At 44.6% G+C, this 27,123-nt stretch overlaps 1 protein-coding gene across 2 annotated transcripts in view; it reads left to right on the top strand.

Annotated features, from left to right (window-relative positions):
- Positions 1-27,123, top strand: part of LOC127000636 (uncharacterized) — an 81,528-nt gene that overhangs the window by 42,964 nt on the left and 11,441 nt on the right. For both annotated transcript variants that reach the window (XM_050864575.1, XM_050864576.1), the window contains exons 4-5: positions 3,299-3,525; positions 24,534-24,759. In XM_050864575.1, coding sequence (XP_050720532.1) covers positions 3,299-3,525; positions 24,534-24,759 — 453 coding nt within the window. The remainder of the gene's footprint in view (positions 1-3,298; positions 3,526-24,533; positions 24,760-27,123) is intronic.

The raw sequence follows: 27,123 nt of genomic DNA, 5'->3' as shown, positions 1-27,123 counted from the left end.
CCTCATCATCATCATTTTCATCTTCGTCTATTTCTTCTTTATTTTCTTTATTGTGCTTCTTCATTATCTTTGCCTTCTATTTCTTCCTCCTCCTCCTCCTCCTCCTCCTCCTCCTCGGTATGCGGGTGAAGTGCCACCTCTGGGAACTTGAATAGTCTGAGGTCACCCTTGGACAAGGTGTAATACCTGATCAGTCTCCGTGTCAGGGTCACGGTGAAACCTCTGGGCAGCAGCAGTGGTGGATTGGACTGCAGAGGATCTCTTTATGAGACAATGGCTGAAGTTCCAGGGTCCTAGTTAGCTGGACCGTGCCCATTGTTATTGTCGTAATAACGATAAGTTCTTTCGAATGCTGGTGTCCTTGTCCGTTTTTTATCGCCCTGTTATTGGTAGCAGTAATGGTAGTTCTTTCCTTTTTCCTACATAATTTCCATGCAGTTTTTCCATGCTGCATGGTTCTTTTTCCTTTCCCGCCAGCTTTGGCTGGAGGGATGGGGAGGTTGGGAGGAGCCTTCGCTTGTCCTGTCCTCCATCTTCCACCTTTGATCAGATAGTTAGTGTAGCTTGTTACAAACAGCCTCGTAAGGACCATCAGGTCTGCTGTTGTTTGCTCTTCCTTTGTGTTGCTTTGTGTTCCTCCTCCTTCATTATTTTCTTCCCGTTTAAATTTTTGTTTTACTTCCATCAGTCACAATCTTTACTTCACTATTCTCATTTTTTCCTCCTCCTCCTCCTGAACGAGTGTGCAAGGAAAGTTTCACACGCTATGGTAACTTTTCTTCCTCTCCTTTTATTTCTTTTCAACATTTTCTCCTCCTAACACGCCCCACTTTTTCTTTTCCTTCTCTTCCAAGTTTTTCTCTTTTTCTTTCCATTTTCTCTATACTTTTATCAGAACTTTCTCCTCTTCACAGGTCTCCTCCTCTTCATCTTCTTTTTTCTCTCTCCTTTTTTACTCCTTTTTTCTTCTCCATTTTTACCTTTTCTTCTTTTTTTTTCTTCTTCTTCATTATCATCTTCATTTTCATTTTCTTCCTCCTCCTCCTTCTCCTCCTCCTCTTCCTCCTCCTCCTCCTCCTCCTCCACCTTCTCTTTTTCTTCCTCTTTCTTTTTCGTTTTCTTCATCTTTTTTCTTTTTCTTCCTTATCCTTTTCATCATCAACGTCTTTCCATCATCTCCATCATCATCATTTTCATCTTCGTCTATTTCTTCTTTATTTTCTTTATTGTGCTTCTTCATTATCTTTGCCTTCTATTTCTTCCTCCTCCTCCTCCTCCTCCTCCTCCTCCTCCGATTTTCAAAAAAGGAGACAAAAGCGTTGCATTAAACTACAGGCCCATAAGTTTGACATCAGTGGCAGGAAAAATACTCGAAAAGATTGTTAGAGATAAACTTGTTAAGTTTCTAGAAAACAATAATATAATCTCCGACACCCAGCATGGCTTCAGAAACAAGCGCTCCTGCCTAACGAATTTATTAGACTTCTTCCAAGGTATATATAGAACTGGGATGCCCATCCCCAGTGATGTTATATACCTGGACTTTCAGAAAACCTTCGACAAGGTACCGCACGAGCGACTCCTTAAGAAACTGCACTCGGCGGGCATCAGGCCAATCTGATCGCGTGGATAAGAGATTGGCTCACCGACGAAAAACAACGAGTACTACTCAACGGACAGCCTTCCGATTGGCTAAAAGTCACTAGTGGAGAGCCTCAAGTGTCAGAGCTGGGACCCATCCACTTTATCATATATAACAATGACCTAGAATCAGTTCTGAAATCACAATATCGAAATTTGCAGAGGACACCAAGGTGGGTGGAGATGCCCTCACAAAGACCGACTGCGAAATCATTCAGAAAGACCTCAATCACAATTATCGAATGGTCGGAAAAATGGCAAATGTCTTTTAATGTTGACAAATGCAAAGTCATGCACATTGGGTCCCAAAATAGTAACCACATACATCATGAATGGGAGACCTCTGCAAGCGATGCAGGAGGAAAAGGATCTTGGAGTCACTATCAGCAGTGACCTGAAACACGCGAATCACTGTAAAAAAGCATACAACAAAGGCCAACATAATGCTCAGGTTCATAGCGAGGAACTTCAGTGTAAAACACCAGACGTGATGCTATCCTTGTATAATTCCATGGTAAGACCGCACCTCAGTATGCAGTGCAGTTGTGGTCTCCCAATTACAGAAAGGACATTGCTTTACTGGAAAGGATTCAACGACGCGCCACAAAGATGATTCCAACCTTCAGGGCTCAACCGTACGAGGAACGACTCAAGCGACTCAATCTCTTTACATTGGAGAAAAGACGCCTACGAGGGGATATGATTCAAGTCTTCAAGTATCTAAAAAAGTTCAATAACGTCGATTACTCCAAATTCTTTGAACTGCAAACCAACTCAAGAACTAGAAATAACGGTTTACCCATTCAGTCGAGTCGATGTAACACAGACATTGGAAGGAGTTTCTTTTCAAACCGAGTCATCCGCAACTGGAACAATCTTCCCTCAGAAGTAGTAAATGCGAATACCATCAACTCCTTCAAATATAGAATCGACCGTCATTTCGCTGCGTCAGGAGTAAACTGAATAACGAGGGGCTTCCATCTGCTCCTCAATATCGAGGTGCTTTCATCTGCTCACCAAGCCCCAAGTGGCGGTCGAGCAGATTAAATCACCCAAGCGGGCGACCTCGTAATGAGCCAATAGGCTTTCTGTTGCCTGCATTTCCATGTTTCCATGTTTCTCCTCCTCTTCCTCCTCCTCCTTCTCCTAGTCCTCCTCCTCCTCCTCCTCCTTCTCCTCCTTCTCCTTCTCCTCCTCCTCCTCCTCCTCCTCCTCCTCCTCCCGCTCCGTGTTGTATTATATTCTATCCCATGTCTTATTTTTTTTTTTTTTCATTATTCTTGCTTCACAATTTTACTTTTCGCTTTTTTTTCCTTAGTTCCTTTGTCTTCGTCGCACTTTTTTTTCTTCTCTTCTTCCTCCTCCTCTTCCTCTTTCTTTTTCCTTGCGTAACTTGCTTCTTTTCTTTGTTCCTTCTCTCTTCCATCGCGACAGTATTTTCCTTCCTTCATTTATTTGTACTATCCTTCCCCATCCTCCATACGCTTCCTTCTTCACATCCTCTCTACAATCCCGCATTCTTTATATTTTCATCACAGCTTTCTCCTTTTTAACATGTCTTCTCCTCTTCCTCCTCCTCCTCCTCTTCCTGTTCCTCTCTTCCATATGAACTCCCCGCCCCCCGATGGCTAACACCCCCCTTCACCCTCTCCCTCAGGTTTCCCGGCGGGCGTCCAGGCGGGGTCATGGCCAGCCCCTCAGCCCCCGCCCCCTGAGCTCCGATCCCCGCCAGCCCCGCCATCAGGAGGAACACACGCCGTCCCTCCGCCAGCTGCCCCGCCCGAGCCGCCATCGTTCGACACCCGTGCCTCCGGGAACGTGACGGCGCTGTTGGGCGGGACGGCGACGCTGAGGTGCCTCGTCACGAACCTCGGGAACAAGACGGTGTGTGTGTGTGTGTGTGTGTGTGTGTGTGTGTGTGTGTGTGTAATTCACCACGGCCTGATCACGAGTTGGACTCGCTTTCGCCAGCTGGTATTCCCCCGACATGACCAAGTGCTTCTTATTGTCGATCTTTGGGTACTGCCAGGACCTCACACACTACACACCCCATCCCCTTTGCTCAAGGGGGGACAGTAACCACTCCTAGTCAACGGAAAGAATCCGGCCTGAGCGGGGCTCGAACCGCTGCCTGTTTGGCCAAGCAGCCTTACATCGCGGTGCTCTAACCATTTGAGCTACCGGAACGATGTGTGTGTGTGTGTGTGTGTGTGTGTGTGTGTGTGTGTGTGTGTGGTTGGGGGAGGGAGGAAGGAAGAAAGGAGAGAAGGAATAGTAGTTGGGATAGTAGGGGAGGTGGAAAGGAAGGGGAGGTGGTGGTGGTGGTGGTCATGGGTAAGCGAAAGGGGTGTTGGGAGTTGGGTAAAGGGGGGAGAGGGGTGTAGGTGGTGGTATGTGTAGTGGGGTAGTAATGAAGGTAAGGGAAGGTAAGGAAAGTAGGGATGGACAAAAAATTTATTAATCAAGGTGTTGACGTTTAGATGATGAAGTATAGAAGATAGGAGATGTATAGAACATGAAAGAAGAAAAAATGGGAGAAAATGTGTGTGTGTGTGTGTGTGTGTGTGTGTGTGTGTGTGTGTGTGTGTGTGTGTGTGTGTGTGTGTATATATATATATATATATATATATATATATATATATATATATATATATATATATATATATATATATATATATTAATTTTTTCTGTCTTTATGTTTCCTCTTTTTCATTGTTATTCATTACTCGTTTCTTCCTTTTTCTTCTTTCTATTTTCTTCTATTTCACATCTATTTTTTCTTCCTTCTACTTCGTTCCGTTTTTCCTTGTTTCTCCTTACTTTCTACTTTCTTTTCTTTTCTGTTTTTCTCCTTCCAGCCGATAGTGGCGTCCTTCCCATCATTCTTCCTCTTTTCCCTTCCTCCTCTCCGTGGGAAAGGGGCGTGGGCAGCGGGTAATGGCTTGCTCCTCCCTTCACTTCCCTTCACCCTACATCACTGTCCACCACGCAACGTCCTGCCCTTCCCTTCCCTTCATTGCTCATCTCTTTCCTTCCCTTTCCTTTCCCTCCTTTTCTTTTCCTTTCCCTTTCATTCCCTTCCTCTTCTACTCTCTTCTCAATGTTATCCATCCTCTTTCTTCACTTCCCTTCCATTTCTGACTCTTCTCCTCCTTCCCTTCTTTCTTTATCTTATCCTTCCTCTCCCTTCCCTTACCTCTCCTTCTCTTTCTTACTTTTCCCCTCTCTTCTGTTTCCCTCCCTTCATTACTCTTCCCTTTCCTTTCCTTCAATTCCCTTCTCTTCTCTAACTTATACTTCCTTTCCCTTTCCTGCCCATCCCTTCCCATCCCTTCCCTTCATTACTCTTCCCTTTCCTTTCCTTCTCTTCCCTTCTCTTCTCTATCCCATACTTCCTTTCCCTTTCTCTTCCTTTACTTCATTTTTTTACCCTTCCCATCCCTTCCCTTCCCATCATTACTCTTCCCTTTCCTTTCCTTCTCTTCCCTTATCTTCTCCAACTTATAATTTCTCTCTATTTCCCTCCGTTTATTTAACTTTTTTACTCTTTCTTTCTCTTCCCTTCCCACACTTTCCTTCATTACTCTTCCTTTCATTTCCTTCTCTTCAAGTCTCTATCTTATACTTCCTTTCCCTTTCCCTTCCTTTACCTCCCTTTCTTACCCTTCCTTTCCTTTCCCTTCCCATCCCTTCCCTTCCCTTTCAAACTTTTCTTTAGTCTTTTCCATTCAATTTATTTTCTCTTTCCTTCCCATCACTATCTTATTTTGCCTCTCCCCTCCCTTCCTTCCCTTCACCGTGCATCACTGTCCACCATGTGACGCCCTTCCCTTCCCTTCCTTTCCCTTCACTTTTGTACATTTTTCTTTGTTCTTTTCCCTTCATTTCCCTTCCTCTTCCCATCGTTTCTCTGTATTACTCTCCCTTTCGTTTCCCTTCCTTCCCTTCCCTTCCCTGTCTTATTCTTCCCTTCTCTCCCCTTCCCTTATCTCTTATACTCCCTCTGCCTTCCCTTCTGTTTCTTACCCTTCCTTTCCCTTCTCTTCCCTTCCTCTGTGTTTCTCCTCTCTGTTCCCTTCACCCTGCATCACTGTCTAATCTTCCACGCCCTTCCCTTCCCTTCCCTTCCCTTCCCTTCCCTTCCCTTCCCTTCCCTTTCATTTAATTATATTTTCTTCTTTCTTTTCTCCTTCTACCCGTTTTCTTCCCCCCGCTTTTCCATCCTATTTTCCTCTCCTTTATCTTCCTTTCCCTTCCCTCTCCCTTCCTCTCTTCCTTCCCTACCCTTTCCTTTCATAATTTTTCATTCCTTTTTTTTCCTTTTCTATTCCTTCCCCTTCCTCCCCTTTCCCCCTCCTCCCCTTCCCTTCTCTTCTTCCCTTTCCTCCTTACCTCCCTTTCTCCTCATTCCTGTTTTTCCTTCCTTCCTTTCTTCCCTTCCTCCTCCTACCTGTCTTCCCCTTCTTCCTTTCTTCCCTCTCTCCTTCCTCCTGACTTCCCCTTCCTCCTCCTTCCCTCCCCACCTGCATTTATCCTCCCTTGTAATTTTCCTCCCCCTCCTCCTCCCCCTTCCACTCCTCCACCGCCTCCACCTTTCCACAACAGCTCATCCACTAAATTTCTCCCCTTTTTCCACTCCCTCGTCCTTCCCCTCCCCGCTCCCCAAGCCCAGTCCCCAACCCCGCTTATCACCCCTTCCATCCCTCCTCCTCCCCTTCCCTCACCCCTCGAAACAACTCCACCATCCATCTCTCTCTCTCTCTCTCTCTCTCTCTCTCTCTCTCTCTCTCTCTCTCTCTCTCTCTCTCTCTCTCTCTCTCTCTCTCTCTCTCTCTCTCTCCCTTCCTACTGCCTTCCCTCCTCTCCCCCTCCCCTTCCCGCACTTTAGGAATAGGGGAGGCGGTGGCTGAGTCGACAGCGTGACGGCGCCGCGTTCAGGACGACGCGAGCTCGATCCCCGCCCGGTGCCACCAAGCTGGGATTTTCAGCCGCCGTCAGATAACAAAACTACCCACATGCTGTCCAGAAGACCATCTATCAACCCAGACTCTAGATTCTAGGATTAAAGATGAGCTCCGGGAGGGCAGCATGAGCCAATGCAAGATTGCGCCACAATAAACACTTTCCTGCGCCACAACGGGCTGGGCCATACCATCAGGCCCCTCCAAAAACAAGCCTACCGGCGCCACAGGCGAAGATGTAAAAAAAAAAAAAAAAAAAAAAAAGCACGGCAAGCCTCTGCAGGCCACCATCAGCAGGGACCTGAAACACACACAGCACTGTAACGAAGCATATAACAAAGCCAACACTATGCTTGGGTTCATAGCGAGGAACTTCCAGCGTAAGAGGCCGGAAGCAATGTTAACTTTATATCTTTCAATGGTAAGACTTCACTTGCGGAACAACCTCTTAATGCTGGAAAAGAGACGCTTACGAGGTTTGATTCAGGTCTTCAAGTGCCTCAAGAAGTTCAGTAAGGTCCACCGCTTCAAATTCATTGAACAATAAACCAATATAAAAGCTAGGAACAACGGTCTGCCTATTCAAGCGAGGCGATGTAGTAGAGACATTGGCAGGAGTTTCTTCTCAAACGGAGTCATCCGTCATTGGAACAACCTTCCTGCAGAAGTTGTGAGTGCGGAAACCATCAGCTTTAACAATCCCATCGACCCCTTCGACCTTTACTTCGCTGCGTCAGGAGTGGACTGAACATACTCACCGAGGTGCCTTGATCTGCTCCCCCGGCACTGAAGGGACCGTCGGGAGGATCAAAGCACCGGGGCGGCGGCCTCGCAGTGAGCCAGCGGGCTTTCCTGCGGCTGTGTCCGTGTGTCCGCCTTCGCTGCCGTAATGTGTCCCGGCAAGTTGTCCCGCGATCATAATCTTCCTTTTCCCCCTCCCCCTCCCCCTCCCCTTCCCTCCAAACTCACACCCCTCCCCTTCACCTCACACCACTCCCTCTTCTCATCCCCTTTTCCCTTTCCCCCCTCTCCCTGCCACTCCTCCACCCCCCCACCACCTCTCCTTCCCCTTCCCCTCCACCTCACACCCCTCACTCTTCTCATCCCCTTTTTTCTTTTCCCCCTCCCCTGCCACACACACACACATACACACACCATACTGATCGAAGCTCCGGTAATCACGTGCTGGATTTTTTCATTCTGAATGAAATTTCATTTCGATTGTCCTTCAAGAGAGAGATATAGACTGATTTCTCTCTCTCTCTCTCTCTCTCTCTCTCTCTCTCTCTCTCTCTCTCTCTCTCTCTCTCTCTCTCTCTCTCTCGTAGTAGTAGTAGTAGTAGTAATAGTCGTAGTTGTAGTAGTAGTCGTAGTAGTAGAAGTAGTAGTAGTAGTAGTTGTAGTAGTAGTAGTAGTTAGTAGTAGCAGCAGTAGTAGTAGTAGTAGCAGTAGTAGTTGAAAGTGATGTATTGTCCTTATTTTTTTCGTTTATTTCCATTAAAAAAACAATCAACAAACAAAAGTAGTGTATAGAGCTACATATTGGAACACACACACACACACACACACACACACACACACACCGCCGTTTTAACCTTCAGTGTGTGTGTGTGTGTGTGTGTGTGTGTGTGTGTGTGTTCCAATATGTTGCTCGGACGACTTTTGTTGTGTGTGTGTGTGTGTGTGTGTGTGAAAAATATGGACACATCGCTTTCAACTACTACTACTACTACTACTACTACTGGTATTACTACTACTACTACTACTTGAGCGATCACTAGCACCTTAGCATTTTTTTTAGTAGGCGAGGGGGGAGGGCCTGTCATCAGTGGCTATGCATCGCAGACTGGGACTAAGGGGCGCTGGAGTGATCGAAAGGATATAAGAAAGGATGGGCTGGCGGCTTATTACACCAAGAGTAGGAGTCTCAGGAACAAGATAGATCTACTGAGGGGGAAAGCATGTGTCGAGAAATTCGACATTATAGCTATCACGAAAACATGGGTGGATACTGCAAACAAGAACTTCATGTCGGAGTATGAAATAGATGGTTATCAGATGTTTCACAAAGATAGAAAGGGAAGAAGGGGGGGGGGGGCACGTTATGTTAAAGACACACTTATATGTTCCGCTAACAACTCTGTTCAAATAAATGGCGATTCAGAATCAGTTTGGGTGGACGTCCACAAAGGGAAAGACAAACTAATTCTAGGGGTTCTTTACAGGCCACCCAATCTTAGCAGGCAGGACACTGAAATATTGCTCCAAGAGGTAGGCAGGGCTAGCAGGGGTAAAAATGTCTGCATAATGGGGGATTTTAACAATAGGAATATAGACTGGGAAGGCGTGGTGGGTGATCTAGAATTTGAGGATTTTCTGAAAGTAGTACAAGATAATTTTCTGAAGCAGAGAGTAATTGAGCCCACCAGGGGTAACAACATTCTAGACTTGGTCTTAACTAACACCGAGAATATGATCAGCGAGCTAGATGTTGGGGAGAATTAGGTGGCAGTGATCACAGGGAAATTAGGTTTAAATTAGACTGGGCGGTGACCCATGAACTCAACCCTGTGTTGGTGCCTGACTTTAGAAGAGCTGATTATGAGGGGCTCAGAAGACACCTTGAGGAGGTAGACTGGAGAACCTTAGGGCTGGATGAGGGTCAGATCTCAAGGCTGGAACCGGAAAGACAGGGGAACCATGTAGAAATGACCTACAATTATTTAGTTAGAGTAATTGCAGAGGGTCAGAGACAGTATATCCCTTACCTAGCACGTAGGAAGGAAAATAACGACCCCAAATGGATGACCCGCAGACTCAAGCATGAGATTGGCTTGAAGAGAAGAATTTATAGGAAAATAAAGAACGGAGAAACCCACCTCAGGGGTAGGTATGTTGAGCTAGCCAGGTCAGTGAAGATGAACACCCGCCTAGCAAAACGAAATTATGAGATTATAGTAGCCAAAGAGGTCAAGAGCGATCCCAAGGGCTTCTTCAAATTGTACAGAACGAAAACAAAGGACACAATTGAACCGTTGAAAACAAACACGGGTGAGCTCGTTGAGAATGGAGAAGATATGCGTCAAATGATGAATGACTATTTCCTCTCAGTTTTCACGCAGGAAAATTTAACAACCATTCCGGAGAGAGTTCAGGTATATGAGGGCGAAGAGAACGACAAGTTGAGGGATGTGATCAGCACTAGGCAAGTAGTCCAGGATGAGATTAGTATGTTGAAGAAAAACAAATCGACGGGCCCAGACGAAGTATTCCCAAGGGTTCTGAAAGAGTGCAAGGAGGTCCTTAGTGGCCCTCTTACCGATATCTTTAAGATGTCGGTAAATTCTGGGTATGTGCCCAATCAATGGAAAGTAGCTAATGTGACGCCGATTTTCAAAAAGGGAGACAAGTCAGCCACCTCAAATTATCGCCCAATTTGCTTAACATCAGTTGTAGGAAAGATGTTGGTGTCAGTTATAGCCCGGAGCATTCGGGATCATCTAGTAAAGCATAATTTAATTCATGATTCGCTGCATGGGTTCACAAAGGGTAGATCTTGCCTTACTAACCTGTTGTCCTTCTACACTAAAGTAATCGAGGCGGTTGACCGAGGTGAAAACTATAACAAATTAAATCTGGATTTTAGTAAAGCGTTCGACAAAGTCCATCATCACCGGCTATTACTAAAATTACAGGCTCACGGCTTAGATGGGAAAGTTTTGAACTGGATCAGGGCGTGGCTTAGTGGTAGGAACCAGAGAGTGCAAATCAATGGTAAAAAATCTGAATGGGGCAGTGTTACGAGTGGAGTCCCTCAAAGGTCGGTGCTGGGTCCTCTGCTTTTTATTATTTACATCAATGACTTGGACACAAGAATTAATAGTGATGTCAGTAAGTTCGCAGATGATACCAAGATCGGTAGAGTAATCCAATCAGACAGGGACGCTACCGTTCTCCAGGATGAGCTTGACAGACTATGATTCGGCGGGGAAGTGGCAGATGGAATTCAATGTCGGAAAGTGTAGCATTTTGAGTGTAGGTAGGAATAGCCCCTCATACAATTACTCTTTAAATGACACTCCTCTCAGCAGGTCTGGGCGTGAGAGTGACTTAGGAGTCCTAGTGAGCGCTGACCTCCGTCCTAGGACTCAATGCATTCAGGCTAAAAATCGGGCCAACAGAGTACTTGGTTTCATCTCAAGGAGCGTAAGTAATAGGAGCACTGAAGTCATCCTCAAACTTTACTTAGCACTAGTTAGACCTCATCTCGATTATGCAGTTCAGTTCGGGTCCCCCTACTATAGAATGGATATCAAGATGTTAGAATCTGTACAGATGAGGATGACAAAGATGATTCAGGGGGTGAGAAACTTGCCTTATGAAGACAGGCTGAAGCATTTAAATCTACATTCTCTAGAAAGGCGAAGGTTGCGAGGAGACTTGATCGAAGTCTGTAAATGAATGAAGGGCTTTAATAAAGGGGATGTCAATAAGATTTTGATAGTAAAAGAGCCAGGTAGGACGCGTGGCAATGGTTTTAAGTTAGACAAATTCAGATTCAACAAAGACAGAATTGGTTTACCAACAGAGTAGTGGACGATTGGAACAGGCTTGGGAGCCATGTTGTGGGTGCCAATACCATAGATACATTCAAGAAGAGGTTAGATAAAGCCATGGATGGTGAGGTAAGGTGGGGTTGAGTGTACAAGAGCTGCCTTGCATAGGCCAACCGGCCTCTTGCAGACTCCTTACGTTTTTATGTTCTTATGTTCTTACTACTACTACTACTACCATTACTACCACTACTACTACTACTGCCATTACTACCACTACTACTACTACTGCCATTACTACCACTACTACTACTACTGCCATTACTACCACTACTACTAATACCATTCCTACTACCATTATTACTACTAATACTAATACTAATACTACTATCATTACTACTACTACTACTACTACTACTACTACTACTACTACTACTACTACTACCATTCCTACTACCACTACCACTACTATTTATACTACTACTGCTACTACTACTACTACTACTACTACTACTACTACTACTACTACTACTATTGCTACTTCTATTACTACTACTACTACTACTACTATATACTACTACTACTATATACTACTACTACTACTACTACTATTCAAATTGCTATATTACTACTACTACTACTACTACTACTATTCAAATTGCTATACTACTACTACTACTACTACTACTACTACTACTACTACTACTACTACTACTACTACTACTACTACTGCTACTACTACTGCTACTACTACTACTACTGCTACTACTACTACTACTACTACTACTACTACTACTGCTACTACTACTACTGCTAATACTACTACTACCACAACTACTACTACTACTACTACTACTACTACTACTACTTCTACTACTGCTACTACTACACGAACATAAACGCTTAAAAAGAGAATGAAGGAATGAATGAGTAAGCGAATGGGGGAAAGAAACAAAGAACGAAAGAATGTATGAATGAATAAATGAGTGACCGGACAGAAGAAAGAAAGAGGGAGAGAGAAAAAAGAATGAACGAGGGGGTGGGCGGACATATATAGCTGCTCCTCTTTCTCTCTTTTTCTCCTTTTTTACATCATCATTTTCAGCTTGGGTTTGGAAGCGGTTTAGTTGTTTGAGGGATTTTTTTTTTTTTTTTTTTGTCATGGAGGTAGAAATCGATGTGCCTGACTTTTTTTTTGTTTTCTTTTTTTTTCAAGGTGGTAGAAATCGATGTGCCTGACTTTTTTTTAGTTTTCTTTTTTTTTCAAGGTGGTAGAAATCGATGTGCCTGACTTTTTTTTTTTTTCAAGGTGGTAGAAATCGATGTGCCTGACTTTTTTTAGGTTTCTTTTTTTTCAAAGTGGTAGAAATCGATGTGCCTGACTTTTTTTTTTTTTTCAAGGTGGTAGAAATCGATGTGCCTGACTTTTTTTAGGTTTCTTTTTTTTCAAAGTGGTAGAAATCGATGTGCCTGACTTTTTTTTTTTCAAGGTGGTAGAAATCGATGTGCCTGACTTTTTTCTTCTATTTTTTTTCCTGTCTTCCTGTTCTTCTTTGTTCCTCTTTTCTTAACTTCTCTTTTTTTGTCTTTTTTCCTTTTTTCCCCTTTTTCCTTTCTTTCCCCTATTATTCTTTTTTCTTTAATTTTCTTTCGTATTTTTCTTTTCTCCTCTGTTCTTCTTTTCTTAATTTTTCATTTGTCTCTCTTTCCCTTTTTTTCCTGTATCCTTCTTTCTCCTCTTTTCCTTTCTAATCCTTATTATTTTTTTCTTTTATTTTCTTTCGTAATTTCTTTTTTCTCCTCTCTTCATTTTCTCTTAACTCCTCTTTTGTCTCTTTCCTTCGTTTTCTCCATCCATCTTCCTCCTCTTTTAATTATCTCTCCCCTTCTCCTTTTACTTATCTACCTCTTTTAACTTTTTTTCCCTTTCTCGAGCTTTTCATTTTTCCCTCTCTTCTTCCTCCCAATTTTTCTCCCCTATTCTTATTGTTTCCTTTTTTTTTGTATTTCCCCTTTTCATCGACCCTTCTTCCTCCTCTTCGATTTTCTCTCCTTTCCTCCTCCTTTCTTCCTTTCGTTCTTCCTCTTTTTGTTCTTTATTATCCATTCTATGCCTCTCCCTTTCTTCTAGTTTTCTTCGTCTTTATTGTTTCTCTTTCCTCTGCCTTATTCCTCTTCTATCTCCCTTTCTCCACCTTTCTTTACCTTCCTTTCTCTCTTTTGTCCTATATTTTCCTTTATCTATTTTTCTTCTGTTTTTCTTTCTCTTTTTCTTTACTTTTCTCTACCAATCTTCCATTCTTTTAATTCTTCTCTCCTTTTCTCCACTTTTATCTCTCTCTCTTTCTTCCTCTGTACATCCTATATTTTCCTTTCTCTACCCTCTTTTTTTCTTCCTTTTCTTTCACTTTTCTCTCCTTTTTTTAACATTCCTCCCTTTCTCTAACTATTTATCCCTCTCTTCCTCTTCTTTATTTTTCCTCCCTATTTCTGTCTTTTCCCTCGCTACTTTTCTTCCTCTACTTTACCTTTACTATTTTCTCGCTTTGACAAGTTTCACATTAACAAAGTGGCCTCATTATTCTCCCCCGTAAGTTCGTCCCGTGAAGTGTTCCTTTCAAAGCTCCGTCACCCAACAGCTGGACGCGGCAGGTGCAGTACACACACCTGCTAATTACGGGGACGCACCTGTTGACTGGCTGGCTACCTGAGTGACGGCACAAATCATACACCTGTTTCAATATTAATCTTTGTTAAGTGTATCAACGGACTCACGACTCTCTTTTGGCCTCTTATGCTGTTTGCTGTTATTGGGGCGGTGACTAGCGGCCTTTTGTTGTTGTTGCTGTTGATGTTTGTTATGTGTTACTGCCCTTGAGCTGTCTCCTGTGCTGTTAAAAAAGGTGGAATAAAAGAGCAAATATGAGAGACAGACCAGAACAGATTACTTCAGCTTACGAATGTCTCAACGTTCCTTTGTTTCTTGCGTCTATTCGGTCACTCCTTCATTCCTTCATTCTCTCCTTTGTTATGTGTGTCTGTCTTTCATTCGGTTGCTTTTGCATTCCTTACTTCTTTCTTTCGTTATTTGCGTCTGTCCTTCATTTGGTTACTCCTTCATTCCTTCATTCTTTCCTTCCTTATTTGTTTGTCTTTCATTCCCTCACTCATTCCTTCATTCCTTCATTACTTTCCTTCCTTATATGTATCTGTCTTTCATTCCTCTCATATATCAATCATTCTGAAGGAGGGAAAGGTACCATATTTTTCTACTCTTTTTTCCTCATTCCCTTCCCTTCACCTCTCTTCCCTTCCTCTTTCCTTATCTTTGCTATCTTATTCTTCCTCTTCATTGCCTTCCCTTCCTTAATTTATCTTTCCCTCCTCTTCCCTTTCGACAGAAAACAACGAGTACTACTCAACGGACAGCCTTCCGATTGGCTTCCAGTCACTAGTGGAGTGCCTCAAGGGTCAGTGCTGGGACCCATCCTCTATATCATATATATCAATGACCTAGAATCAGGACTGAAATTCACAGTATCGAAATTTGCTGATGACACTAAGGTGGGTGGAAAGGCCCTCACAAAGACCGACTACGAAATAATTCAGAAAGGCCTCAATCACATTATCGAATGGTCGGAAAAATGTCAAATGTCTTTTAATGTTGACAAATGGAAAGTCATGCACATTGGGTCCCAAAATAGTAACCACACATACATCATGAATGGGAAACCTCTGCAGGCGATGCAGGAGGAAAAGGATCTTGGAGTCACTATCAGCAGTGACCTGAAACACGCGAATCACTGTAAAAAAGCATACAACAAAGCCAACACTATGCTCGGGGTCACAGCGAGGAACTTCGAGTGTAAAACGCCAGACGTGATGCTATCCTTGTATAATTCCATGATAAGACCGCACCTCGAGTATGCAGTACAGTTCTTGTCTCCTAATTACAGAAAGGACATTGCTTTACTGGAAAGGATTCAACGACGCGCCACAAAGATGATTCCAACCTTAAGGGCTCAACCGTACGAGGAACGACTCAAGCGACTCAATCTCTTTACATTGGAGAAAAGACGCCTACGAGGGGATATGATTCAAGTCTTTAAGTATCTGAAAAAGTTCAATAACGTCGATTACTCCAAATTCTTTGAACTGCAAACCAACTCAAGAACTAGAAATAACGGTTTACCCATTCGGTCGAGTCGATGTAACACAGACATTGGAAGGAGTTTCTTTTCAAACCGAGTCATCCGCCACTGGAACAATCTTCCCTCAGAAGTAGTAAATGTGAATACCATCAACTCCTTCAAATATAGAATCGACCGTTATTTCGCTGCGTCGGGAGTAAACTGAATAACGAGGTGCTTTCATCTGTTCCTCAATATTGAGGTGTTTTCATCTACTCATCAAGCCCCAAGTGGCGGTCGAGCAGATTAAATCACCCAAGCGGGCGACCTCGTAATGAGCCAATAGGCTTTCTGTTGCCTGCATTTCCATGTTTCCATGTTTCTTTATCTCATCCTTCACCTCATCCTTCTTACTCTTCCCTTCCCTACCCTTCCCTTCACTTTTCTTTCCTTCCTCACCTTCTCTTTCTACTCCCTTCATTTCGCTTCACTTCCTTTCCTTTCCTTACTCTTCCCTTCCCTACCCTTCCCTTCTCTTTCATACTTCCTCTGCCTTCTCTTCCCTTCCCTTCTCTTCCCTTCCTCACCTCCTCTTTGATTCCGGGCATAAAAGATAATTCACACATCGGTTTATTCTCCTCAGCGTCCGTGCCTTTTTTTTTTACCATTATTTTCAAAGCGTCAAACTGCCAACATTCATTTTAGGTTTTCGTGGCATTGTGTTCCAGGTAAGGTCATTGTTTGTTTTTTTCTATTTATTTTTTGTTTTTTTTTGTTTTTAATCAGCCTCCGGGCGTAAAAGAACCCCTTCCCCCATTCCCCCCTCCCCCCAGTCCGTTTATTCCCCACCACATGCTCTCTATCTTCCCTACCCTTCCCTTCCTTTCCTTTCCTTACTCTTCCCTTCCCTTCCCTTCCCTTCCCTTCCTTTCCTTTCCTTACTCTTCCCTTCCCTTCCCTTCCTTTCCTTTCCTTACTCTTCCCTTCCCTTCCTTTCCTTTCCTTACTCTTCTCTTCCCTTCCCTTCCTTCCCTTTCCTTACTCTTCCCTTCCCTTCCTTTCCTTTCCTTACTCTTCCCTTCCCTTCCTTTCCTTTCCTTACTCTTCCCTTCCCTTCCCTTCCCTTCTCTCTTATACTTCCTCTGTCTTCCCTTCACTTCACTTCTCTTCCCTTACTCACCTTATCCTTTTACTCCCATCCCTTCGCTTCCCATCCTTTCCTTTTTTTCCCCTTCTCTACCCTTCCCTTCTCTTATATACTTCCTTTGCCTTCCATTCCCTCCACTTCTCTTTCCTTCACTTTTCTTCCCTTCCTCACCTTATCCTTCTACTCCCTTCCCTTCCCTTCCCTTCCCTTCTTTTCCATTTTTTACCTTTCCCTTCTCTTTTATATTTCCCCTGCATTCCCTTCCCTTCTCTTCCCTTCCTCTTCCTTGCCTTCCCTACTTAATATATCCTTCCCTTCTCTTTCCTTTCCTTCTTTATCTCACCTTTCACCTCCCTTCACTGCCCCTCACTCCTAACCCCCCGCCCCCCCCCCACGCGCCGCCGCCGCCGCCGCCGCCCCTGAGCTCATTAACTATTGCAACCCTCGCCGTGGTTTGTGTTCCGCGGCGACGACAAACTCTTCAACGGACTCACGAAGAAAGGGGAAAAAAAAGAGATAAAATGAGACAGACCAGAACAGATTACTTCCGCTTACGAAGAATGATATTTAACTCTCTCTCTCTCTCTCTCTCTCTCTCTCTCTCTCTCTCTCTCTCTCTCTCTCTCTCTCTCTCTCTCTCTCTCTCTCTCTCTCTCTCTCTCTCTCTCTCTCTCTCTCTCTCTCTCTCTCTCTCTCTCTCTCTCTCTCTCTCTCTCTCTCTCTCTGAGGCAAAACGTTTGGAATTCTCGTTTGCATCGATTCTGCGTTCATATGTCAGGGTTTGAAACGTTGTGGCGAGTTTGGTAACAGCGGCAGCAGCAGTAACAGTGGTAGTAGTGGTAGTAGTAGTAGTAGTAGTAGTAGTAGTAGTAGTAGTAGTAAAAACAGTAATATTCAGCAACAACAATAACATCTATTACTACTTCTGCTACTTCTACTACTACTACTACTACTTTATTTTTTTTTAATTCTACTACATAAATGATACCTCCACCCATGTTTATTTTCCCGACACATAATCATGGAGGGCTCCATAGCTTGGAGGTCATTAGCCCCAACTCTGTTCGCTAATGACTGTGGCATCCAACCATATCACTAATACTACCTAGTACTAAATCACCTATCATCTATTACGTTCAGATCCCCCTTTCCTTCCATACTCAATTCACTCCCGACCCACCCTAATGTCACTCTCCACCACTGTGGCTTCATAGTCCATATTGGAGATGTTGGTGGCTTTTGGGCCAGAGTGTCTGGTGCCCCTGAGACATAGGATGGCCGACCTGAGCAGGGAGAACGAGAGGCGACACCTCATCCAGGCGACAACGTGGCTCCTTGGTTGATGCTTCTTTTCTGAGATTAGTTCCGCGAGGCGTGCGTAGAAGCATTGGGCCCTGGGACCCATCCCGCCAGGTGTGGTGAAGACGAGGGAGGGTACTACTACTACTACTACTACTACTACTACTACTACTACTATTATTACTATTACTACTACTACTTCTACTACTACTACTACTACTACTATCACTACTACTACAACTACTACCACTACTACTACTACAGGTCCCACTCACTATATTCTAATGTCCAAACCATCTCAGAGCACCAGGCTTCACCCACTCACCCACTTCACAATCCACTCCCCTTGTTGTCACACCCACACCAAAACTCATCCACATTCTCATTACTTTCCCCATCCCATCCTGCCACACCACATGCATGATCCTATTATCCACACACCAAACATTTTCTCATTACTTTCCCCATCACATCCTGACATGCCACTCTTTTCCTCATTTCCAGAGCGTGTGTTCGTGATTTCTGTGCCACACTCCACGTCCATGTCCCTGATGTATGTGACAGAGCTGGGCGGATAAGGCTGTTCTCTATACCGTCCTTTCCTCCCATACCCACACTTCCCTTCTTGACTCCTCTCTCTCTCTCTTCTCTCTCCCTCTCTACCTGTTACCTGTCTGCCCATCGCTGCCCCTTCCCTCACCTCCCCTTCATACTCCGATATTTTCTACAACAATGGAAGGAAACGGTTCAAGGGCAACACAAACAGGAAACAAATAAAAGAAAAAGCTAATCTCTTATCTCTCCCTCTCTATGTTTGCTGTCTACCCATCCCTCTCTTTTCCCTCCCCTCCCCTTCCATGGTTACACATTCTCTACAGCAATAAAAGGAAGCAGCTCAAGGGCAGCGCAACGAGGAAACAAATAAAAATGCTCAGCACTGTTCCAGGAAATAGTAATTAGTATAAGAGGCCAGAACAGAGGTCAGTTTGGATGGAGAATCGTTCCTAGGTATTTGAATCCAGCCTCTTCCTCCATCTCCTTCCCTTGCCGAGTTTCACCCTCTCTGCCCTACTCAATGGCCAGCTCTCTCTTACTCTTTCTTATACCACTACCTCACTCTTACTCCTCTCTTACTTACTATTACTCTAGTCTTCTTACTCTTGTCTATTTTTACTTTCAACTTTCTCCTCTTTCATCTACGTAATTCTGTATGGCTTTTCAAATCCAATGGTCTGCTCTCTCTTGCTCTTTCAAATACCACGACCTCATTCTTACTTTTCTCTTACCTACTCTTACTCTAGCCTTCGTACTCTTGTCTTCTTTTACTTTAAACTTTCTCCTTTTTCATCTCGTAGAATAAATCACCAGCCCTCTGCAGCCTCTTTTGTTTACATTTACTTTCAGCTTTCTTCTCTTTCATTCGCTATTAAATCAATCTTCCTCCTCTTCCCCCTCTCTCGCTCTTTAAAATACCGTTACCTTACTCTTGCTCACTTTGGTTTTCAGTTTTCCCCTTTTGTACACGATGTCAAGTTTATTTACAATTCTCTACATCATGTTTACCTTTACGTTCATCCTTCTCCTCTTACACACGCTGTCAAATTAATCCTTCTCCTGTTATCCTCTTCCAAATATCGTCACTTTACTGTTGGAGTTATGGGAGAAGATATTTAGCACATAATACAACCAGGCAGCTTAGTAGTAATTATAGGGGAGTAACAGAGGGCGCCCTAAGAATCTTCTATAAACAGCAGGAGCCTCAGAAACAAGATAGACACACTAAGGGGTGAAGCTTGTGTAGAAAATTTGACATAACAGCGATCACTGAGACATGGATAGACACTGCCAATAGAAATTTTAGATCGGAATTTGAAATAACGGGTTATCAGATGTTTCACAAAGACAGAAGGGGAAGAAGGGGAGGTGGAGTTGCGCTATATGTTAAAGACTCCCTTAAATGTTCAGTTAACAATTCAGTCAAAACTAACACGGATTCAGAATCAGTTTGGGTGGACGTTTATAAAGGGAAAGATAAACTAACTCTTGAGGTTCTGTATAGGCCACCCAACCTTAACAGGCAGGACACGAGTATACTACTACAGGAGATTGGCAGGGCGAGTAGGAGTAAAAATGTTTGCGTGATGGGGGGCTTTAATTATAGGAATATAGACTGGGAAGACCTAGTGGGTGACCTGGAAGCCGAGGATTTTCTTGAAGTTATACAAGATAATTTCATTAAGCAGGTAGTTACTGAGCCTACCAGAGGAGATAACAAATTAGACTTGGTCCTAACTAATAATGGAAACTTGCTTCGTGAGTTGGAGGTGGGCGGAGAGTTAGGAAATATTGACCACAGAACCGTTACTATACGTTTGTCTTCCTTTTTTTTTTACGTGTAGCCTATAGCGCCGATAGGCTTGCTTGAGGGGCCTGGATGGTAGTCGGCCCCAACCCGTCATGGCACAGGCAAGTGTTTATAGTGGCGCCATCTTCTCTTTACTTTCAGCCTTCTCTTCTTAAACACGCTGTCAAGTTAATCCACAATCCTCTGCAGCGTCTTTTATTACTTTTACCTTTCTCCTCCCCTTCTCTTGCTCTCAGATACCGCTACCTTAATCTTGTCTACCTTTCCTTTCAGCTTTCTCTTCTTACACGCGCCGTCATGTTAATCCTCAATCCTCTGCGGCGTCTTTTGATTTCATGTATAGTCCACAAATAGGCCTGCCACTTAAGACTGCTCTGTACCTCTCATTTTCAGCCTTACACATAAATCATCTACTCTGGCTTTCACTTCTCTCGTACAACCCTCAATGTAAACACCAGATAACCACGGGGACATCACACACGCCTGTCTCACACCCACACCCACACCAACACCCTCACTCAGCTTCCCGTTCACACACACACACACACGCACACACACACACACATACACACACTCACATTCACACGCACACACACACACACACTCATATAAGTGCTTCTTTCGTTTCATCCGTCCACCACGCACTCCCTTCCTCTCCTCTTCTGGACGCCTCATAATCATCCAGTGTACTTCTTCACTTGTCCTGGCCGCCCACTCTTTAAGTATTTCAAAGACCTCATTACTTCAGTATTGCTTGCTTTCTATTCCTACTCTTGCTCCAGAATTGTGCTATGTTCCTTTTTTTGTTCTTTTCAGTAATGTATTCACCTTCCCTCCACCGTTCTGCACGATCTCACTCTCACGCAGTCTCTCCCTTGGCAATCCTTTCCTTGTCTTTTACTTATCCGCATTCCTCCAGTGACTCATTCCCCTTCCCTCCACCGTTCCGCATGACGTCACTCTCACACAACCTCTCCCTTGGCAATTCCTTCCTCGCCTTTTACCTCTCCGCTCTCCCTCTGGATTCCCACTAATCTCTCATCCTATATTTTGCTCCTCCTACTAATTAACAGCTTTTCTCTGCACGCAACACATTCCCTTTCATCCCATTATCCTCGCCTACATAATCCACCAGTTCTCATTCCCTCTGACCTACGTACACCTGTGGATCATTTTGTGCTGAAAGGGATTAGATAAAAACAAACACCTTGCAGCACATTATGTTTAGAAGGTATTTGCTATTTTGTATGCATTGGCATTTAGGTATAAACAGACGAGATCCTTTGTCTTTTATCCTTACCACACAGTGATCAGGAACATCCATGAACAGCTTCTCTGTGCAACCAACGCATTCTGCCTCATCCATAGCTGCATAAGCCATCACGCCCCTCTCCTTCCCCCACCCATGCACACTTGTGGAACACCTCGTGCAGAAAAAGGCGTTTGCAACCAACACATTCTGCTTCATCCTATTTTACACAGCTGCATAATCCATCAAGCTCCTCTCCATCCCCCTCACACGCACACCTGTGGGCCACGATCCGACCATCTGGTGCTGAAAAGCGTTTGAGAAGAGTAAACCCTTTCCAGCACAAGCGTCCACAAGGCAGAGTCGCACGAGCGTGGACAGACGAGATCCTCTTCCACACATAAGCACGGTGGTCACTGGTCTCGCGTAATAATAATAGTAACAGCTGATGAAGAGATTGTGGAAGTGATAATCCACAACTAGAGTAATGTTAATAGTAATATAATAGTGAAATGAAACGTAATAGTGATAGTAATATAAACAGGAACCTTGCAGTAGACCCATTATCAAACTACTGCTGCTACTACTACTACTACTATTAGTATTACTATTACTATTACTATTACTATTACTACTACTACTACTACCACCACCAGAGCAGCAGCAGCAGCAGCATCAACTCTATCAGCAGTGAAATAACGAAATACAGTATCATACATTCACTCCATTACTCCCTCCATCCCTTCCCCTCCCTCCCTCCACTCGTCGGCCTTATGAAGACAGGCTGAAGCATTTAAATCTACACTCTCTAGAAAGGCGAAGGTTGCGAGGAGACTTGATCGAAGTCTATAAATGGATGAAGGGCTTTAATAAAGGGGATGTCAATAAGATTTTGATAGTAAAAGAGCCAGGCAGGACGCGTAGCAATGATTTTAAGTTAACATAAGAACATAAGAACGCAGGAGTCTACAAGAGGCCGGTAGGCCTGTACGAGGCAGCTCCTTTGACCCTAAGCTCCCGTGTATCTAACCCCACCTAATATCGCTGTCCATGAATTTATCTAGTCTATTTTTGAATGTGACAATTGTATTGGCACTCACCCACATGGCTAAGCCTCACTCATCCACCACCCTGTTAGTAATCCAATTTTTGCCTATGTCCCTGTTGAATCTGAATTTATCCAGTTTAAATCGTTACTTCGTGTCCTACCGGTTCTTCTTACCAACAAAACCTTATGAAAGCCCTGTATCCATTTATAAACCTCGATCATGTCTCCACGCACCTTCTGCCTTTCTAGAGAATGCAAGTTTAACTGTTTAAGTCTTCCTCGTATGTTTCTCAACCCTGAATGATCTTAGTCATCTTAGTCTTCTCCTCTGCACCGATTCTAACATTTTGATATTCATTCTATAGTAAGGTAGAACTGAACTGAACCATAGTCAAGATGAGGTCTAACTAATGCTAAATATAGTTTGCGGAAGACTTGCTTCTGTTGCTTACGCTCCTTGAAATAAATCCCAGTACCCTATTAGCTCGATTTCTAGCTTGAATGCATTGTGCCCTTGGACGGAGATCAGAGCTCACTAAGACCCCTAAATCCCCCTCGCACCCAGACCTACTTATGAGAGTGTCATTTAAGCAATAGTTATGTGAGGGGTTGTTCCTACCTACACTCAGAATACTGCACTTCCCTACATTGAACTCCATCTTCCATTTATCCGCCCATTCATATAATCTGTCGAGTTCACCTTGGAGAATACTAGCGTCCTGATCTACCGATCTTGATCATCTTATCATCTGCAAATCACTACTAATTCCTGTATCTAAGTCATTGATATAAATAATAAACAAAGTGGACCTAATACCTGAACCTTAGGGACCCCACTCGTAACACATCCCCAGTCAGATCTTTTACCATTGATTTGCACTCTTTGCTTCCTATTGCTAAGCCACGCCTTGACCCAGTTCAAAACTTTACCCTCTACTCCGTGAGCCTGTAATTTAAGCAACAGTCGTTGGTGAGGAACTTTGTTAGACATATTCAGATTCAACAAAGACATAGGCAAGAATTGGTCCACCAATAGAGTGGTAGATGAATGGAACAGGCTTGGGAGCCATGTTGTGGGTTCCAATACCATAGATACACTCAAGAAGAGGTTACATAAAGCCATGGATGGTGAGGTAAGGTGGGTTTGAGTGTACAGAAGCTGCCTTGCGTAGGCCAACCGGCCTCTTGCAGACTCCTTACGTTCTTATGTTCTTATGTTCGTATAAGCAGTATCATAAAACCCCATCACACCATACCCCGCCCCTCCCCTCCCCCTGCCTTTCCCCCGTCCTTCCCCCACCCCACCCCAACAGACACCCACTTCCTCCCCTGCCACACCATTCCTTCACCTGCAATGTTTCCCCTCTCCCCCATTCACACCATCACCCCGCCCTTCCCCTCTTCCCTTTCCCTCACCCTCACCACGCCACCGACCACCCCTTCCCCCCTGTCACACCCTTCCTCCATCTGCAACGTTTCCACCTCCCCTTCCCCCCCTCTCCCCACACCTTGACCCCGTAGCGACACAAGGACTGATGTATGAAGGGCCGTTCGGGAGGGGAAGGAAAAGTTATGAAGGCACAACACAATGATTTTTCACTTGCGGGACTAGAAAACAACAACAACAGCAACACACACACACACGCACACACTATCATCATTATTATGTGTCCGCCTGATATACACACCGGTTCGAGGCGTGCGACTTGAACGCTGTCACGAGCCGAATCTGACCCTCCCTCTCGGCCACTCCCGCCGCCATCTGTTTGCAGGAGTGTTGCTAAAAACCCTTTTGTGTCTGTTCGAGCATCTTGTTTCGAGCTAACTTGCTAACTGCATGCCTCCCCCCTTCCCGCGGCCCCATGGCACTCGACTTTTTACTCTTTCTCACCTCTATACTACTGACCTCTTTTTTATTGCCCTTGGGATGTCTCGCACACCTGCCCCCTCACACACCTATCACCACACACATGCCCTTATACACCTGTCTCTCACATACCTGTCCCTCACACCTGTTCCTCACACACACCTGTCGCCTTACACACTATCCCTCCAGGGGTTCCCTCACTCCCCTTTCCCCCAGGTGTTCCCTCACGCCCCCCTCCCCCCCAGGTGTTCCTTCACGCCCCCCTCCCCCCAGGTGTCGTGGATCCGCCACCGGGACCTACACCTGCTGTCCGTGGGCCGCTTCACCTACACGTCTGACCAGCGGTTCGTGGCCCGTCACGCCCCCGCCGCCGCCGCCACCCCCGCCCAGGAGTGGCTGCTGATCATCCACCACCTGCAGGAGCGGGACGCCGGCCTCTACGAGTGCCAGATATCCAGCACGCCGCCGCGCAGCCACCTCATCCACCTTGCCGTCGTGGGTGAGTGGCTAACGGGGAGGGGGGGGGGTGATGGAGTGTCTGCCTGTGTTGGGCTGAACGAGTGACTGTCTGTTTGTCTGTCTCGTTTGCTCGCCGTCACTTCAACCATCGTTCCCTTGTGGGTGAGTGGATGAGAGTGGGTGTTCGTGTTGGGTGGGTGAGGTGATGCCTGTGGCTCATCACCTCACCTCATCGCAGTCACTTCAACCATCTTCCCAATATTCACATAAGGGTTTAGCAGTGCAAGAGCCAGGCAAGACTCGTAGTAATGCGTTCCAGGTGGACATATTGAAGATACAACAAAGACAAACTAACTGGTTGTCTGGCAGAGTGGTGGAGGAGTGGACCAGAGCAGGGGAGAAACAAAAACAGGAACAAAAAGGCCCGCTAAATGCTACTTAATTATTTATTTATTTCTATTCTTCCTCCCTCCCTTCCTTCCTTCCTTCCCACTCTTTTTCTCTTCTTTCTTTCTTTTTTTTATTTTTTTATTTCGTTTCTTCCTTTCTCACCCTCGATTCTCTCTCTGCTCCAGTGAAAGAAAACAGAACGAGAGGCCAAAGGAAAGGTTATTTACAGGTGGAGAGGCGTCCTGATGCTTCCTGAAAGTCAGTCATGTGGTGAGCGCCAACAAGATAGACACCTTCAGGAATCAGCATACAGACGTGTGTGCTCCATGTCTGGCCACTTGTGACACTCACCACACACGGGAACGTGGCTCCCGGCAGGGGGACAAATGGAAGGATGTTGTTTATAATTACATTGTTGATGAAGGAATGAGTTAAGTCGGCTAACGAGGTATCCCTCAAACAAAGAATAGCAAACCCGTCAACATCCTCCGCTGGACGCCCATTAAACCTTTGTCCAGCAATTACAAGGACGAGGCGAGTAAGGTATTTATTTTGTTGTTGTTGTGAACGGAGTCAGGGAGGTCAGGTATCCAACAATCCACAAAACAACCTAACCACTTTATCAACAACCTCCATTGGTCGCCCATCAACCTTTGTCGAGCCCTTACCGGGACGCTTATTTCTTTTCCTCCATGACCACTTCCGTCCTTCTCGTGATGCGGCATCGCCGCACTGTTCGACGTCTGGCAACGTCGTCGAAAGGCGCCTAGGTTGGCCCAGCTGACGTCGTAAACATACCCTCGTCATTACCATGCCAACCGTGACGCTTCCACAGCTGTTTGGGGATTTGCAATGGAAGTTCTCTGAACTAAGCACGAATTTATATGCAGTGCGTTTTTTTTAATACTGAAAGTTGTTTCTATACATCACAATTTCATTAGGGCAAACAATATACCATATTGTGGAAGATCCGGGGCCTCGCCTCCCTACCTTGATGCTTACAAACGCTTACCTTCGTGACGAAGCGCGTCAGGTGGTGATCAGGTTAATTAGTTACTCGGTTATTAAGACCAGAGGGAGTTATTATGTCAGATAATCAATAGTGACGCAAAGTTAATGAGTCCAATAATTATTTACAACAGGCACAGGCAACAGCATCCCTGAGGAGGCGGCGTAATTTCGCATTATTAATATGGAAAAAATATATACATAACAATGAAAAGTTTGTTAATGACTTTAATTCACGTTAATCTGAGTAAAACGATCAAAATAAACAACTAAATTATTTTTCACATCACGTTACTAAAAAAAAAAAAAAAAAATGGCGTACTTTAAACCAATACAAAACATAGTCAGCAAGTTTCGTTCGCGGTAACGTGAACACAACGATTAGAATATTTCGTCTTTTTTGCATCGCGTTTCTCCAAAATCGCAATATTCAAATCAATTCAGTACACATTTAAGTGAAGAGTTCGGCTCGCGTCGATGTGAACAAAGAGTAGAATAAATGAATTAGCTTTTTACATTACATTCTCCCAAACACGCGTTATTCAGACCAGTAAAACTAAGGAGCTCGGTTCGCGTCAAACCGAGTAAAATAAATAAATTAGCTTTATTTTTACATGACTTTCCTACAAACACGTAATCCAAACTCTGGCACACTCAGCCCCTTCACACGGGGCCACTTAGCGGCGCTGCCGCTGGTAAATAATGTAGAGGAATGGAAGCTTTCACACGGGGCCACTTAGCAGCGCTGCCGCTGGTAAATAATGGAGAGGAATGGAAGCTTTCACACGGGGCCACTTAGCAGCGCTGCCGCTGGTAAATAATGGAGAGGAATGGAAGCTTTCACACGGGGCCACTTAGCAGCGCTGCCGCTGGTAAATAATGGAGAGGAATGGAAGCTTTCACACGGGGCCACTTAGCAGCGCTGCCGCTGGTAAATAATGGAGAGGAATGGAAGCTTTCACACGGGGCCACTTAGCAGCGCTGCCGCTGGTAAATAATGGAGAGG

This window comes from Eriocheir sinensis, chromosome 19 (genome assembly GCF_024679095.1).
Source record: "Eriocheir sinensis breed Jianghai 21 chromosome 19, ASM2467909v1, whole genome shotgun sequence".
Taxonomy (NCBI): domain Eukaryota; kingdom Metazoa; phylum Arthropoda; class Malacostraca; order Decapoda; family Varunidae; genus Eriocheir; species Eriocheir sinensis.
The sequence above is the reverse complement of the archived record's forward strand: the minus strand, read 5'-3'. Positions and strand labels throughout refer to the sequence as shown.